Consider the following 18,007-nt stretch of genomic DNA (forward strand, 5'->3'; position numbering starts at 1 on the left):
CTATTGTCCTCATCACACCAAAGAACAGGAGAGACAGGAAGAGGACCTATACAAGATAGACCTAGACAAGCTCTTCCTAATAGTTTTGATAGTCTTGTAAAAGTGAAAATGATGGCACAACAGAAAAGGTATTGAATTTTTTTTTTGTTCCTAAAACTTGTGTGATCTTTTCAGGGAAATGGGATGCAAGCCTATAGATTTGCCCAGTTTTATAATCCCATACTTTCTTCTGTCTCTCTCTCTTCAGGCCAGCTGAAGTTATTTCAACCCTAACCATTCTATCATTTCATGATTCTTTAAGTGTCACTAACCAAAATTGTGAACAATGAGCAAGTTTTTCTTCAGTATCTCCCCTTCTCTCCTCCTCTTTCTGCTGATTTTCATATCGTTCTGTGCACCATAACTGGAAAGGGCCCCTGGTAAGCACAGACTTACTGACTCGTACTTCTTACGAGCCACCAGAAAGCAAGAAAGATTGGTCCTCCAAACATTTACTGTAACTCAGGGGAAGAAAAGGCAGCAGAGGAGCAGCTAAACTACAGAAACTAGACTGTTTACAGCAGGGTGGCTAATGGAGAATGAGAAAAGATGAGATGATAGACAAAGAGTAAATGAGGGGTATAGATACTGGAAAGTGTTTATGAGCTAATAAGGAATTACACAATTTCCAAATATAAAGGTAAGGGATCATTGACTAAGAGTTCTGGTTATACTCCATACTCTTCAGTGCTCTGCCAGAGTATCTTCGGGAAGTTACATGACATCTGCCTGTATATAGTTATCCATTAATAAAATGGGGATAACAATATTAATTTAAATCCTATGTGTGTGAAAGCAATTTTAAATTTTAAATTTTCATACAGAAGTGTTATCATTTGGTTTTATACACAATGAGTGGAATTAAAAAATCTCACACTGCACACATTACTAAGAATCCAAGAGAAAAAAATGGTTCTCTCAGTTTCCTATTCCACATTCGAATTCCCACTTTGTCTTTACACAGTTTCCCTCTATAAATGCATACAATGACTTTTCAGGTTATTTGCCTTTGTTGTCTTCCTCAGACTGATCCTGTGACAAAACACTACAATCCAAATTTGCCATACAAAAGTCAAGATATGGCAATTAATCTATCTAAGCACTAGCTAAAAGCCTTGCTTTCTTCGACATTTTCAGAACTGTGAATATATAGTAACCTTCACTACAATTGCCCAAAATAAACAGTACTTATAAGAAGTACATATACCATACACATACCATACTTATAGAACAAATATAGCAGACCACACGATATATCGTACAATACGATAATACTGGCGATAACTTACCACAGGTAGGATGTATAAGAAGTTTATGTGAATGTCTGATTATCAGATAAATGCACTATTAGTGATTCTTCCATTCAAAATAAATTATTATTTACTACGTAGCTTTCTTGACACATGATTTGAGCCGAAACAGAAGAGAAAATACCTCATTCTGTAATTTAAAAAAAGAATTTTTTTTGAAAGCAGGCCTAGACATACCCAGTTGCTGAAAGAGAAGAGCCACACTGGTGCCTGTAACAGGAAGGCTATCATGTAGAGGAGTCTGTATCAGTTGTCGGTCTCCAGCTCCCAAAGAAAATAATTTCTGTAGAAAGAACATTTTTTTAAATTGAGCATAAATATAATTTTTATAGAATAAACAAGCTGTTGCATACACATAAGTGATTCATCCTGCAAAAATTATTTATTTTGTATACAGAAGTTTAAAGTCAGCATGAATTACTAAATTGACCAATAGAGATTGGAAATAAACGTTCAAGGCCAGGTTGGATGAGTCTCTGAGCAACCTGATCTAGTCGGGGATGTCCCTGCTGCTTGCAGCGGGGTTGGACTAGATGACCTTTGAAGGTCCCTTCCAACCCAAACTATTCTATGATTCGATGACTCTATGAAATATAATTCAAGGACAATGATATGTCTCCTTGAACGTATAGCATGATAGTGCCTTTCTTGCATTTCCATTGAATTAGTTAAATAGTTATGATTTTGAAGGCATTTGATATCACATTTTTAATAATACATTTAAAAATCTCCCAGAAAAAAAAACAGTTTTAAATCCAGTCAAATCAGAAAAATAGGTGTTATTTTCTAACTGAAGTTCTTTGACATCCACTGTCTGCATGCATGTTTTAAGTATGAACATATTGTGACATATGGGTATTGAAAACGACACTTCTGCTACTCCTATGTTCCTGCTCTGCACATTAAAGTAGAATTAAAACTTTGGTTATCTTTCCAGTGCAAGAACACACCTTCCTTGAGGGAGGCAGGAAGTGAGAATGAAAGGAATGCAGTACTGTATCACATCCCAAAAGGTATTGCAACAGCAAAATAATCTTGCTTTCTTCTTTGAGTAAATCCATATGACACTCAAGCAGCGGGCAACTTCAAGAAATTACCTCTAAACACTACCTACCATGAGGTGGGCAGCATTTTTGTACAAGCAGTTAAGTGTGGTACAACTCCACTTTGTATGGCAGCAAAGACGTTGAATGTACGAAGGTTGCAAGCTCTAATTGCTGCACAGCAGATGTCTGAAACCAAAATGCTCCAAGGTAAAAACCAAGCAAGTCCCTGAGCTACGGCAGAGATACTCTTCCCCAGTACTTTATCAGCAGACCTATATGTAAGTCAATAACTAATTTCCGAGTTGATTATTTCAACATAAATAACCTGGGAGGCTTCTCAAGGACTTCTGGAGAAGAATGTTCCCATTCTAAGATACAGAATTCAGATTTAGCCCAAGAAGCATGAAGCTTAAGAAAGAAAACAGAAAAACTTAATTTCTGATTAAAATAGTAGTTTGACAGTAGTAAATTTAAGTTCAAACTGAAAGAATATTTATTTGAAGAGAGAAAGCTATTCTCCTCTGGAGAATAGCCAGAGGAGCATGATTTTTCCTCCCTCTTCTAGCAGAGGAAACAGCCACTGGGGAAAGCCAGTGGGAGGAAAAAAAGGAGAAGAAAAAAGAAAGGATAGAGAAGGAGCTGGAAGTTCAAGTGGATCACCAAACTCTGTAATATGATGTTCAAATACCACTGGAAAAGAGGGTTTTCTGATAAGGAGATACTCCCCTTTAAAACCAAAAAGTTTGGGATGCAAAAGCACAGACACATGGTCACCTGGAGAGCAATAAGGTAGATCTTGACTAAGCTGAGAGGATATTTTGCCACTTACAGCACTAAGAGAAATTCCAAAGTAGCCAGGGCTATGGGAAAAACAGAAAAGAATTCCCATTCCAACAGAAAAGGTTCCCATCCATAGGGTGGGTGGGAAATGTGAGAAATTGTGTATGAAATAAACTTTAAAATATTGCCATTTGTGTAGTGAGTTTCCAAGTATGTTTCATAAGGACTATAATTTCCTGGTACTGTCACAGCATAAACTGAAGACCAAGTAAATAAGACCCAACTGGCTTGTCAGAAATCCACAAATGTATAGGAATAATTTATTTAAAGTATATCAACAAACAAACCTGACTTTCTGCTCACAGAAAGCACAGGTAAAAACAGAAAGAAGTGTATTTCCTTGAAAACTTTTTGCCTATTTTTGAATGCATGGGCTACCTGCAATATTTAATTACCTCTCAGAAAACCATGTCTAAGTTACTTTTTCAGCATTTTTTTTTAATTTTATGAAAAGAGAAATTGTAAAGAGTTAGCAAAGAAAAGACCACTGGAATCCTGAACTGCACCAAGGAAAAGATATGAGTAAATGAACTAAAGTGAAGGACATGTTAAAAAATCGCAAAGAAAAAAAAAAGCCTTTAAAAAAAATCTGTAGGAAGTAGAAATATTCCTGAAAACAAGTTATTATTATTATTATTATTAAAAACTAAACTTATACAAACTGCTTGTTTTGTTACTGTGCCTTGAAAAAAGTCATCTCAGTGACAAAATTAACCCTCTGACCTTATCCTGGAATTGAATTTCTGCTGTCTTTAGAAGACAGGCCACAGGGAAAGTACTCACAGGCCACAGGGAAAAGCACTCAGCTGAACTATGATCTTTTTCTCTTCAAAAATATTTCAAGAATTTATTTTTTGTTTTCTTCGTAAATTAAATTAACTGGGAAAATACCCATTCCCCCCCACCACCACCATTTACCTGAGACCCTCCAGAAGCAGGGACAAGGCATGAACACAGATTTGCAATGAGAGTCTCCAATGACACGTTCAGGCTGTCCACATACACAGTATAGATCACGCCAAGACAAGCCTGGAAAGGTGGACAAAATACATTAGACTGCTATACAGACTTAAAGATCTATGTATATAATTTTTTAAAAATAACTGTCTTAATAGTTATTAATGTAGCGAAGTTCTTTCCACCTGAAGGCATAGTAATTTGCTATCAAAGCAATCCAATCATTCATTTAAAAAAATTAGGTTGGCTCTTTAGAAGGGATGTATGTGCTGGCAGGTGTAGACATATTCTCTTTTCAAAAGAAATAAAATGTTTAATATTTGTGCTTTTTTTCATTACACAAAAAGTGCTTTACTACAAATTACTGTTATAAAATCAGCACAGCTTCATCTGTGCTTTGAACTCTATGGGCCTAAACCTGATTGGTTTCCAAAGCAGAACACCAACGAATCAACGAGCTTTTGAGGCTTATTTTAAGACTAGCATCAAAGATCAACAATTCCATAAGTTATTGAACTTACATTTTTTATTTTATTACTTCAATATATTTTAAGATGAACAGCATATTAACACTTCAGCATTTCCGTATTTTTGTAAGGATCCAGTTTTGATTGAGAAATCACAGATACAGCTTTCATATTTTTACTAATAATTTAGCATAAGATGATTTAACATCACATTCTAAGAAGCCTTTGGAAAAAAAGAAATATATAACTTTGTTCCACAGCATCATTTTGGTGCCCTTTAACTGTTGTAATTTTGATAATTCAGCAAATATTTTAGGAATCCTTTTCTTAGAAATAATTCCAACAGTAACTTTTCATATAACACATAGATAAGCTGGAAAACTCCTTGCCACGGGTTGCTGTAAAATCTGAGCATTAAGAAACTGGACAAATTACATGAAAAAACCCACACAACTGACACCTCTGTCATTTAACTCCATTCATAGTGAATTGGGAAAGTATTTTATAGAATTATTTCTACAGACTGCCCTATCCTTACATACTTTGCCTTGCATTCACTACAAGCCACTATCAGAGACAAAATACTGGGCTACGTGGATTTTCAATCTCATTCAGTACAGTCACTCTTAACATCTACTGACAACTTAGCTGTTGAATTATTTCCTTCCTTGATCTGTAAACGGTACTGTATTTGTTTCTCTTAATATATATTAGCATAGTAAAAATTTAAGCCTTTCATTTATCTAAGATCAGCCATATTTAATCAGCTGAAAGTAATCCAAGATCCTAAATCTCTGTCATGCATCTTAATTCAATCTGGAAGAGGCTCTGACATTTTTCCTTATATATGGAGAAAAATTAGGATTTTGCTATTAATTTACCATTACATATTTATTCAAATATTGTTAATGTGTTGTTTTGACCTGAGCAAGCCTACGTTTGTCCTAATAGTTCCCTTCATTATACAGTAAAGTAAGCCCAGAAAAATCTCTATTTCTTCTTCTCTGTAGATTTAAAACCGCTTGAGGGTAAAAAAAACCACTGCTTCAACGTACAGGGGCTATTTACTGTCACAGACACTTTTAAATTCCCAAATCAATCCTGAGATGTTTTAAATCAAAAGTACTGTCACTGCTACTCATTAAAACCAGATTTTTCTGCTGACATATATTATAAATGGCAATTGCAAGTTCTTTACCCTGAAAATTTCTGGATAATCTAGTCTGGACACCAACACCAGACTTTTAGGAGCAAATACTTCTGCAGGCGGAATTAAACCAGACTCCTCTTCACCTTCAATTTCTTTTGTTCCCTTGAAAACAGAAATACTTCAATTAATAAGCAGAAAGAAATCTCAAACTATAATGTTAGTAATCCCCCAAAAAAATTAACACTTCTCAGAACTTTAGAAAAGAAAATGAATGCTTCATTTGAAACTGGTAATGGAGTCAATCACAGGACCAGATTCTAATAGTTGCCTGAACTCCCAAAGGGCTTCTAGATGTAGTTCAACTTGTTAAAACTCACCTGGGAAGTCATGTACCAATGTACTTAAAACAAAGATCTCAGAGACACCAGTTTAACAGGACAATATTTCACAATCAATGCTTCCTGCTTCACAATTTAGGAAGGGAAGTAGATTATAGAATAGGATCCTTTCATGTCAAAGTGCTAGATGATTTAGAACCATACTTGAAATACAGAAATAACATATTTCACAAAATATTTTTTTGTCCTACACATATTCATGTAATTCAATTTCTTACAAAATTTCCACTGATATTACAGCTAAAATTATCTATAAAATAATCTACAGCCTGACCCAGTGAATTTGGAATACAAGGGAATTTCTTCACATGAAAACTAGTTCAGATTTCCCAAAAAATCCCTCAAATTTATGAACCACTAAGTGTCTGGTTTAAAAAAAAAGGGGGGGAAGGTACAATGCAGATAAACTTACAGTTGTTCATGATATTGTGCAAGTTGCTATAACCTCCTTGCCAAGCACAAATATTTTATTATTACTCATAGCCAAAACTAAAGATGTCACTAAATACTTTCATTTCTAAAATTCCACACATTCTTTAACAAATTAACTGACTAAGTTTTCAAACGACAAAAAGTCCGTGCTTTCAAATTCCAGCATGTAATTCTCTCCACACCCACTCCACCCACCAAATTTCTAAGTATCTTATTTGTTCCTCTGACCGAGCATTCTTCTAAGCAAAAATCACTATATTCTCTTAATTAGGAACACGAGAAAAATTATTTCCCTTTCCATACAACATGAAATATCTGCCTTCTATTTCTGTCATGTTATTAGTCATAATTTCAGTTTATTTTTTTTAAAATCCAACATCACTTTTCTATTAAATGGAAGAAACTTGATAGAAATGCTCTTAAGTGCTAGGAATGCTATGAGTTCATGAGCTTTACTTCACAGCCTCAACTCAAAATGTATGATTTCTTTAAGCAAATGCATGTATTCAAATAAAAGCAGTTAAAACAATATTAGAAGACTTACATGTTTTTCATTATGAAAAATGTTTATTTACAATGAACTTCATGGGGGAATTTTATTGATAGGTGTGCATAACAAAAAGGTTTGGAGATCTCTGCCCTACAGCATAACTGTTGCTCTAGTAGGAAACTAAACAGGTTCCTTCAAAAGCACTTTTTAACTAACCTAAATGACTTACTACTGAAACAAACACACAATAACAGTCCTATCCTGTCCAGTTCTGCCTGCACAGTCCTATGTGTCTTGGTCAGAGCCAAACAGTGGCAGCTGAAGACATTAGCTATCAGGCAGCAATCATGACCATCTGTGAACCACTTCATTGTTTTTGCCTCCTCACCAAGACCTGTGTTTTATTATATAAATGCTCTCCTCAGTTCTAGGACCAAATTGAAAATGTCACTGAAAAGGTCCAGTAGCTGAGTATCAGCTAGAAGCCGCATTAACAGCTGCAGAGTAATAGAGAGTTACTTCCTAACCTGACTCACAGGTGAAGGTATCTACATTAGAGCCTTTGCCCATTGTTCTTCCACCCATCAAGTCAGAGCTGGCCTTTCAGGCTTGTTCCCTGAATACGTGTCACTTGGAAGCTGCTCAAGTACACTCAAAATTCTGTGTCAATCTATCCTAAAGCACGTCTCACACACTCCTCCCTAAAGAATAAAATACATATGTAAGTGTGTGTGCACATGCACCTGGGTGCTCTATTTTCATTACTATATAAACAAAAAAAGGCATGCAATGTTTTATATGTGTACCAGATGAGAGACAAATGCTATAAAACACTTCGGTGGTTTTTTTTTATATACAAACTAAATGGGATTCTGGGGTTCCTGTAAAATTGCCACTGTGATTCTGCAGGACATAAAAATTAGATGGTATTTACATATACTATACTTGTCCCTTGTCTAAGCAAGATAACAAAAAAAACAACAAAAAAAGGAAGTATAAGCATCACTGTACTGAGTCAGAGAAAAGGTTCATCTGTAAGTTATTATCCTGTCTTGGTACTAAGGCCCCCCTGAACAGAGGGCAAGATTAGTGTAGCCATTCCTTCAGTGCACTCTCCCTGTCTCCAGCAATCTACAGGTCAAGAACTTCCTGACTTGAAGACACCCTCCGAGCTAAAAAACAATGCAGCATTCAAGTAAAAAATGGTTTCAAAAGAGAATACTTAGATGTGTATACATATCCCTTAATTAAAATAGCTTGGTTAATAATATCTTCATACCAAAATAAAAACAATTGTCACAGCAATATATATACACACATGGTCGTTTGCTTGCCTTTGTACATTAATTCTTACCTAAATGGCAACCAATACATAGGCAAATGTACATACTTAATCTAGTTTGCAGCTCATTTCTAGGTTAAAATTTTGATTCACAAATTAATAGGGAAATAGAATATCTCAACAGTCATCTGCCCCACAAATGTTAATTTACTTGCATCCATTATAATCTTGACAGGGAGAGCTGCTACATTAATTAGTTTCTCCTCCGCCCCCAGACATGCTAGAGGAATTTTAAAATCATAGACTAGTGGTTATACACCACTAAACATACAATCAACAAAAGTTTATTATTTCAACTTTGCTAAAGAGGAATTACGAATTCTAGGCATAAAGGCAACAGATTCCAGCTATCTGACAAATTCCAGACGATGACAACACTAGAAAAAATGAAATTAAGACATGTCCCACATTTCTAAAGGCAAGGGAATATGGAAGCTTTTCTAGATTCACGGGGTATGAAGATAATGAAAACTCAGGGTACACAGACAAGAAGGATGTTTCTGTATCAAGCCATTTTCATAAAATCCACTCAACTTCAGATCAAGTCTTGAATTAATTCATAATTAGATTTAATTTAAAACTTTAAGGGCACAATAGCGGCACAGTATTGAACTGATAAATCACTTACACTATAAAAACACTCTCTTCTACTTCACAAAAGATTTATGGAAAAATGTAATGTGACTAGCCATATTTCTTCCACGGCTAAACATTCTGACAGGCACACAGGCACATTATTAGAAGTCAGTAGACTAAGTAGATAATAATTTCAAACACATGACTTTTAACCTACTTCTCAAGCAAAGTATTAACAGCATAAGCATTCTGTAGCAATACTAAACACAAAGTGGTAAAACCACAAACTTACTTGTTTCTAGTTATGCTTTTGCTCAGACACATGCACATTTCATCTTTCTTTATTGACATTCTCATCTCAGGAAAAAATATGCTCTAATCCAAGCTAACAAAATAAAATGGTTGGTTGTGTTTTTTCTCAAAAGCTTTTAATTTTATAAATACAGCATTCAGTTTACAACTAAATTAAGAACAATCAGACATTAAGGAAAACCTTACTAAGGATACATAAACTGAAAGATGAACTTAAATTGGTTAAATAAAAAGTAAGATAATACTGCTATTTCATTTTATTTTTTTTTAATCTAGTTGATTATTAGTTTTCCTTTTGCACTTACATTGGTGGGAAAGATGATAAAGGTATTCGGTATACTGCTATGGGGCTTCCCTGATATCTCTCATCTACATTGTTGGCTAGCAGCCTTTCAAACTATAGTAGAACAGATCAAGAATTTTCTTAATTTCAACTAAATATTGGAAGAGATTCAGGTTTTTACTTCCCTCTTCCTATTTCTACATACAGGCAGACTTCGAAAACAGCTGAGATGAGAAAAATGTACCACTACAGAGCAAATCAGTGTTCCAGATGCTTAAAGATCCATTTAGATTAAAAGGTGATAAACACTTAAAATCTAATTTAGAAATATCTGTGCCTTTAGACTGGAAATGAATGAATTGGTTTTTAACATCAGATTAATAAAGTTCTGGAAAATTCTTCAGTAGGTTAAAGAATAGGTAACAGAGACTGACCCAACTGTATTAATGAAAAGAACTGTATGATGGCCTGTGATCATACACGATTTCACCATGCTTAAAATATTTGGTCTCCTGTAATTATATCTGTGCTTGACTGAAGCCCATCAGGGTCCTGTTCCCTGCCTGCCAAACCCAGAACCCTCTTTCTTCTCCATATTGACTTGGTTTCTAAAGTTATAAAGATAATATAGTGCAGAGATCTGTAAACAATGGCTGACTCAAGTCCATAGAGCAATGTGTCCACAAAATCTACCAGATAATACTACAATTATTAACATGTTCATTATAGAACTTATCCACAAAATCATTCAGCTAACAAAAACTGCCTTTGCAGAAATCTTCATTGCAAGGGTTCTTTGCATTCCATACATATGATCAGGACACTCTGGACATCTGAAACATGGAAGGTACATAGGAGACTTTTTGGTTTTTTAAAGATTGCTTTTTTCCTTCTTCCTGACTGCATCTCTTGGAGAAAGAGCACTGCCAAGCTGTTACATTTTGATTTTTTTTAAACAAATTTTAAATTGTTATATTCCAAACTTTCACAACAACATACACACAGCATCTGTTAATGCTTATGTTCCATAAGATCAGAAAAAGTATATAAAAAATCAAGATAATAAAACTAGATACAGAATTAAATTCCTAAAATTTAAAAATACAATTAAACAAGCATTTATTTATTATGTAAGTAGAATATAGCTCAGGATGTATCATAAGTTTAAACAAAAAAAAATCTTATCTAGTTTTACAGTGGGGTGTTTGATTTGTTTACTTGTCTGCCTTCTCCCCTCTCCCCTTTCCTACATCAATGATACATAATAAATAAACCCAGAAAATGGTGAAAATTCTTTCGAAGGACCTATGATGCAATTTTATTTTGCTCAACTTGTTTGCTATAGCTGTAAAGTGGCCTATTATGAGATTGGCCAAAAAAATCTGTGTGTCCTGAACATTTAAAGCAGAATAATATATTCTTAAACTCAATTTTTTTATGTATTTTATCAAATATACACACCCACATCTACACTAAAAATATATATACACAACTACTGACATAACAAGTTTCATAGGTTAATTACACTAATGAGAACAGAGAACTAGAGAGAGCACGAGTGCACATATTTCAACTGTTTGCCTTTCTTCTTGTATCATGAGAAGTATGCATTTATCCTATTTGTGACCTAAAGTGATGGGGTAAACTGGAATGTATAATAACCAACTAATTGAACTAACAGCATCACTTTATAAACTTGGCCAATAAAAGCAGCTGAATTAATAGATGCATTTGTGCAAACATTTGGGAAAAAATATAATCACAAAATAATAAAAGTTCACATGACCAAATAAAAAAACCCCAGCATTAATCCTCTGACTGATAACCAACAGTTTAGAAGAATTAACTGTGATCAGCACTCTTTATCATCACTCTGATATTTATTTGTTTGCTTGTTTCCTGAGACCAATTTGTTCCTCATTTTAGCCAAGGGATAATTCGGCATTAAGCCCAAACTAGACAAATTCTAGTGATGAGCAGTTACATAGCTCTCCCAGTTCAGTACTCATGCCAACCTATCTAGGGACATGTTGAAGGGAATGTAATGAACACTGCAAATCATGAAAGCATACAATACAGAGTGCATAGGCTTCGCTTAACAACATGTGATTGGTATCATTTTCAAACTTCATCATAGTCTTCTGCTTCTTCGGTATACTATAAGCACTGCTCAGTAAAACTTAAGCAGGTACAATGGTATCAAGTAGTCCTGCTACTTTTTCTGCCCAATGCATTTTGCTTGCTTTAGATTACAAATAAACATTCAGAGTTGAAAATTACGAGTTTCAGATGACACCTTTTAAAGCCAAGAATAGTGTGTTCAGTTTCCGTGCTTAGCATCAAAGGAGAGTAAGAGAGAAATTTCAGTGGAGATATTTTGTGTCCTGTCTTGCCAAAACAGAAGTAGTAACACTGCATGAAACGTGACAAAAACTCAACCAAACTGATAGCAAAAGTCATATTAAGTCCTTTGCATCAGGTCCTTCTCCTATTGCTTAGTTTTACTGTTTATATAGTTTTTACTGCTGACACCAATAATCTCACATAGAAACTGGGCACCTGAAAATCAGACCAAAACCAAAACCACTGAACTAAAAAAAACCTGGTCATTCATAGTCTTAAGGAAGAATAGCAAAATCAATCATCACCACCACAATCAGGACGCTAACTGAAATATGTCCAAAGCAAATAAATGGTGGTAGCTCTTCATGCAACGCTTATTTAACTTATGAAGCTTATGAGTAATAAAAATGCATACAGGGTCACGAAAAGACTGGGTAAGTCAATGAAATTCACAGAGATTACTAAACACACACAAGGAATGCTTGGCTTAGCCAGTCCTTGGACTACAGAGGCAGAGGAGGAACCATGCATGGAGATACTATGTATGCGGTGTTCCTCTGCTGTTCCCTAGACATTCACTCCTAACCACCCACAGAGACAAACTACTACGCAAGATGTATCTTGTTTGACTCAAAATGATAACTCGTTATGTTCTTCCAAGCATTTAATGTAACATATCTGAAAGTATCTCATTTAATTATATAGCTTCACAATATTAATGAGATTATAAAACAGTATTAACTTTTCCAATATATTCAGTGTTCACTGGTAGATAACAAGTTCAAGAACACATTAATTCTTTTTTTTCAGACCTAAATCACACACACAAAACATAGTAATGCAAGGTTAGGCCTAAATCAGACAGTTTACTGAATACAGAAAAAATAATTCAATTAAGTGATAACAGACTCTTTTTTTTTTTTTTATTCCCTTCTTTGTTTTCTCTCTGACTGGACAAATTTTAAAGACACACACACAAATGTATACAAATCTAAACCACAAACTGACTTAATTTAATTCCTGGTTTCATTTCTTCAGGTCAGAGTGAGGAAAACCAATTTAAAAGGAGGTACTAAGAAAAAAGTTAGAAAACACAAAGCATTAGATGTCGCTTTACCGTTCTGATGGCGGAAGCTGGCAGGCATTATTAGAAACTCAAAGGAAATCAAATGTGAACAGAAAGTGAAATTAGAATTGTCTTTTTATTAATTCATCCAGTTCTAGAGAAAGAAAGAACATCTCTCATTACAAAACTTTCACTTTAGTACTTCACTATAACTGTCAAAAATAGTTTGCCTTATGCAACATTTTGCACTGAAATTGTGCCAAGTTCAGCAAGTCTGTTGTTTTTCTACTAACTGCCCAGCAAAGAAGATTTAGAGACCACATATGATTTCTTATTTTAAGAAAAAAATATTTAAAGTTTGCTTTAGTAATCTCGTGCCAATTGCTCATTTGGGATGGAACCCTTTCTCTCCATGTGACTTAAATATCTGCTGGTCTTATTTGCAGCCAAATACACTCTTAGCTGGTTTATTAGCAATCAAAGGCCAAAAACCACTCAGCATAAATTCATTTTATTTACTTTTCAGATTATACATGTATCCAATAAATTCTAACACATGTACAAAAGTTAAAATAAACTTATCTGTCTGCCTCCAGAAGACAAATTTGCATCCTGTCTACAACCTGCTGTACTGAATTAAAACCACAGATAAATACATCTACTTCATGACTTGTCTACGCACACAGAATCATACCACTGCAGCTGAACATAGGCTGGAATAATTATACCAGCATAAAAGCCATCATCTTGATTTAATAATTTCAAAACAGGACAATAAACTGTAGTAATTCACAGTAGGGATTCTATCACCTAAAAAAGAAAAAGATCAAAGACAGAAAATTATGTGAAGATCATAAACTTATCAAATGCAGTAACCTCAAGCCTCTGTAACAGGTCAGCTCATTCACTCCCTAAATACTACTGACACTTTAGAGCACTTATATGATGGAGCTTGCACTGCACCTTCCAGCATTACACAGAATTTATACCACTAGCATATATTAAATGTTTACCATTTAACGCACCTCACTTTGAAAATTCCAGAAGGTGCTTATATCCTTTATCATCAAAGTACAATGAAAGAACTGTGGAACAAAAGTAAACTAGCACTGCCATAGGCCAAAGTGTATTTCTGGAGAAGGCCATTAGGCTATGCACAGCCTGGAAGATCTGGGAAGTTCAGGAGAATGCATATGGAGCTGCCCTATAAATGCTGAAATTCCACAAAGCAATAATCATAGAATCATAGAATCATAGAATGGTTAGGGCTGGAAGGGACCTTCAAAGGTCATCTAGTCCAACACCCCTGCAAGGAGCAGGGACATCCCCAACTAGATCAGGTTGCTCAGAGCCTCATCCAGCCTGGCCTTGAACGTTTCCAGGGATGGGGCTTCCACCACCTTTCTGGGAAACCTGTTCCAGTGTTTTACAACTCGCATTGTAAAAAATTTTTTCCTAATATCTAATCTAAATCTTCCCCCCCTCTATTTTAAAACCATTACTCCTTGTCCTATCACAACAGGCCCTACTGAGCAGCCTCTCCCCATCTTTCTTGTAGGCCCCCTTGAGGTACTGGAAGACCGCTATCAAGTCTCCCCAGAGCCTCCTCTTCTCCAGGCTGAACAGCCCCAACTCTCTCAGCCTGTCCTCATAAGAGAGGTGCTCCAGCCCTTTTATCATCTTCGTGGCCCTCCTCTGGACCTTCTCCAACTGGTCCATGTCCTTCTTATGTTGGGGGCTCCAGAACTGGACACAGTACTCCAGGTGGGGTCTCACCAGGGCAGAGTAGAGGGGGAGAATCACCTCCCTCGACCTGCTGGCCACGCTTCTCTTGATGCAGCCCAGGATGCGGTTGGCCTTACGGGCCGCAGGGGCGCATTGCCAGCTCATGTTAAGCTTCTCGTCCACCAGCACTCCCAAGTCCTTCTCCTCAGGGCTGCTCTCAATCCATTCTCCGCCCAGCCTGTATTTGTGCCTGGGATTGCCATGACCCAGGTGCAGGACCTTGCACTTGGCCTGGTTGAACTTCATGAGGTTGGCACGGGCCCACCTCTCCAGCCTGTCCAGGTCCCTCTGGATGGCATCCCTCCCTTCCAGTGTGTCGACGGCACCACACAACTTGGTGTCATCGGCAAACTTGCTGAGGGTGCACTCTATCCCACTGTCCATGTCGCCGACAAGGATGTTGAACAGGGCCGGGCCCAGCACGGACCCCTGAGGGACGCCACTCGTGACCGGTCTCCACATGGACATTGAGCCATTCACCACCACTCTCTGAGTGTGGCCATCCAGCCAACTCCTTATCCACCGAGTGGTCCGTCCATCAAACCCATGTCTCTTCAGTTTAGGGAGAAGGATGTCCTGCGGGACAGTGTCAAAAGCTTTGCACAAGTCCAGGTAGATGATGTCTGTTGCTCGTCCCTTGTCCACCGATGCTGTAACCCCGTCATAGAAGGCCACCAAATTGGTCAGGCACGATCTGCCCTTGGTGAAGCCATGTTGGCTGTCACCAACCACCTCCTTGCTCTCCATGTGCCTTAGCATGGCTTCCAGGAGAATCTGCTCCATGACCTTGCCAGGCACAGAGGTGAGGCTGACCGGCCTGTAGTTACCTGGGTCTTCCTTGTTCCCCTTTTTAAAAATTGGGGTTATGTTCCCTCTCTTCCAGTCATCGGGGACCTCACCAGACCGCCACGATTTCTCAAATATGATGGCCAGTGGCTTGGCAACTTCATCCGCCAGTTCCCTCAGGACCCGCGGATGGATCTCATCAGGTGCCATGGACTTGAGCACCTTTAATCAATAGCATTAAGGAATTGCTTTCAGTACATTAACCTTAGCACTGAAGAATGTTAAATAACTATAGTAAGAAGTCTTTAGCAAGAATTATGCACATGCAAATAGTAATTTCAGAGCTTAGAGTTTACTAAATCTTTCTAAGTTTTCCCAAACTTGATCCATGGATTCCACTCTTTTAAGCTTTACAGACCTAAGGTGAGGAGACTGCAGAGACCTAAGCAACATAAGCAGAACAAATTTCAAAAATCAAATTAACTTTAGAAAGCTGATAATTAATACCCTATTTTAATTCAGTCATAATGGTTTTTAAGGAACATAGAACTGTATATGTGGAAGTACAATAAGGCAAAATTTTAAATACACAGATTTTTGTTTTCTTTAATTAAAATATAGTCAATTAATTCCTTTAAATTGCATACGGGGAAATGCATTGAAAAGACTTTCAATTAACTGCTGAACTAGCATTACTACTCTTTGAAAGTCAGATAAATTATCTGTTCTCTACTGACAAAGAAAAGTCTCTGCTCAAAATATAGTATCCACCTATCCTGTGAGCTGAGACTTGGGGCCACTGTGTAGACACAGTACAGGAGTAAAGAGGAAAAGATCTTTACTCAAAACAAGCTTTTGCACCTGCAATAGTATAAGTTCAAATTGGAGATGTGCAAACATGTCTGGGAATGCACAAGCCAGGGAATAAACAAGCCAGGAAAAATTACTGCCAGATATTAAGATCATGGAAATATGCTTTCCTCTTTACAACTATTCTCACCTTAACTTTAAATTGTGGTCTAGAGAGGACCTTAACTGTATAAAAGGACATAAAAAATACAAGTCCATTTCTTATAATATAGAACATCAGCTTTTAACTTTCTCTTTACATAGGTACAGAAAGGAAATAAGGCATAGTTAAATCTCTGTATGGTGTCATATCATCCATTTTTCAACAGATTTAGAAAGATGATGATGTAATACACTAAACATTATTTTTTTAAAGTAGGATTTTTTTTTATTTCCCCACAAAATGTGTTTTGGAGTATTGACAGCAAGAGGCCACTTTTAGAAAAAATTTAACACTTGGGATATTCACAAAAAGTTATTAAACTTCATCTTAACATGTTAATATAATATCCAAACGTGGATCGTATTTCACATTTCAAAAAGAGTACAATTGAACTGAGTGTTCTTATCCTCTGCTAAAAACCAAATGTCAGTGATTCATTAAGCAGCATATGCTTTAACACAGTAGGATCACCAACTCTCCAGTCTAAGCATAAAAATCAAAACTTTATGAAGCATGAAGTCATTTTGTTGGCAGTTTTTCCCTTGACTCAGGAAATATTTGTGAATGTTGCGAATCTGCTATTTTATGGTTTGGGATTTTTACAATTTATTTTTCCTCTTTTTGCAAGGGGGCTGAGAGAGGAAAAGAATATGAATGGCAGGAAATGGGAGACTTGTGAATTATTACTTACGTGCATTTTCCAGAATGATGTATTTAAACTTACCAACTTTGTGATCACAATGTTCTGATATACATATGCTTCAGACAACACATAAAAATGATACAATCTTGTAGCAAGATTGTTATACACCAATGTTTGGGGGTTTGTGCTGATCTTATTGAGCAGATTTTCTGTAATGCAAGAAACGCAGTTGTGCAGGCTCAGTTCCTGGCATAAAACATTCTCTAATTTGTTGATGGCAATTTGACCATTAAGTTCCCAAATGATGTGAATCTTTTAAAAAGATTCTGTCTATGGTGCTCTTCCAAGCATTATTCGTATGAATTCTAACGGCGTAACTGATAAGAAGCATGGCTGAGGTCAGTAGAATCAAAAGCACTAAATTAAGTCTTTGTGTGCTAAGTGGTAACATCCAGAAATTGCTGTTCGAAATAAGAACCTTCATTTAAGCAAGCAGTGCATACACCACATAGAACTATACGTGTGTGTGTACAGAACTATACCTCTGTGTGTGTATGCATTTTATGATGGCTGATAGTTACACACACAGAGTAACTGATTTTTATGGGTGAATTCTGTAGATGTAAGTCATGATTCTTCTGAATACTCTTTGGCTGCACAATAGCCTCCAGGTTCAGTTGCCAGAAAAATAAGCTAAATATACTAATTATTTGGTTGATAGGACAAGGTT

At 36.3% G+C, this 18,007-nt stretch overlaps 1 protein-coding gene across 12 annotated transcripts in view; it reads right to left on the reverse strand.

The window, feature by feature from the left end:
* The window catches only part of SBF2 (SET binding factor 2), a 297,451-nt gene that overhangs the window by 149,638 nt on the left and 129,806 nt on the right, over positions 1-18,007 (reverse strand). For all 12 annotated transcript variants that reach the window (XM_086750152.1, XM_086750151.1, XM_086750159.1 and 9 more), the window contains 3 exons: positions 5,858-5,971; positions 4,154-4,264; positions 1,527-1,632 (listed from right to left, as the gene is read on the reverse strand). In XM_086750152.1, the coding sequence (XP_086606278.1) occupies positions 1,527-1,632; positions 4,154-4,264; positions 5,858-5,971 (331 nt within the window). The remainder of the gene's footprint in view (positions 1-1,526; positions 1,633-4,153; positions 4,265-5,857; positions 5,972-18,007) is intronic.

Source organism: Chlamydotis macqueenii, chromosome 5 (genome assembly GCF_036417535.1).
Source record: "Chlamydotis macqueenii isolate bChlMac1 chromosome 5, bChlMac1.mat, whole genome shotgun sequence".
Lineage (NCBI taxonomy): Eukaryota > Metazoa > Chordata > Aves > Otidiformes > Otididae > Chlamydotis > Chlamydotis macqueenii.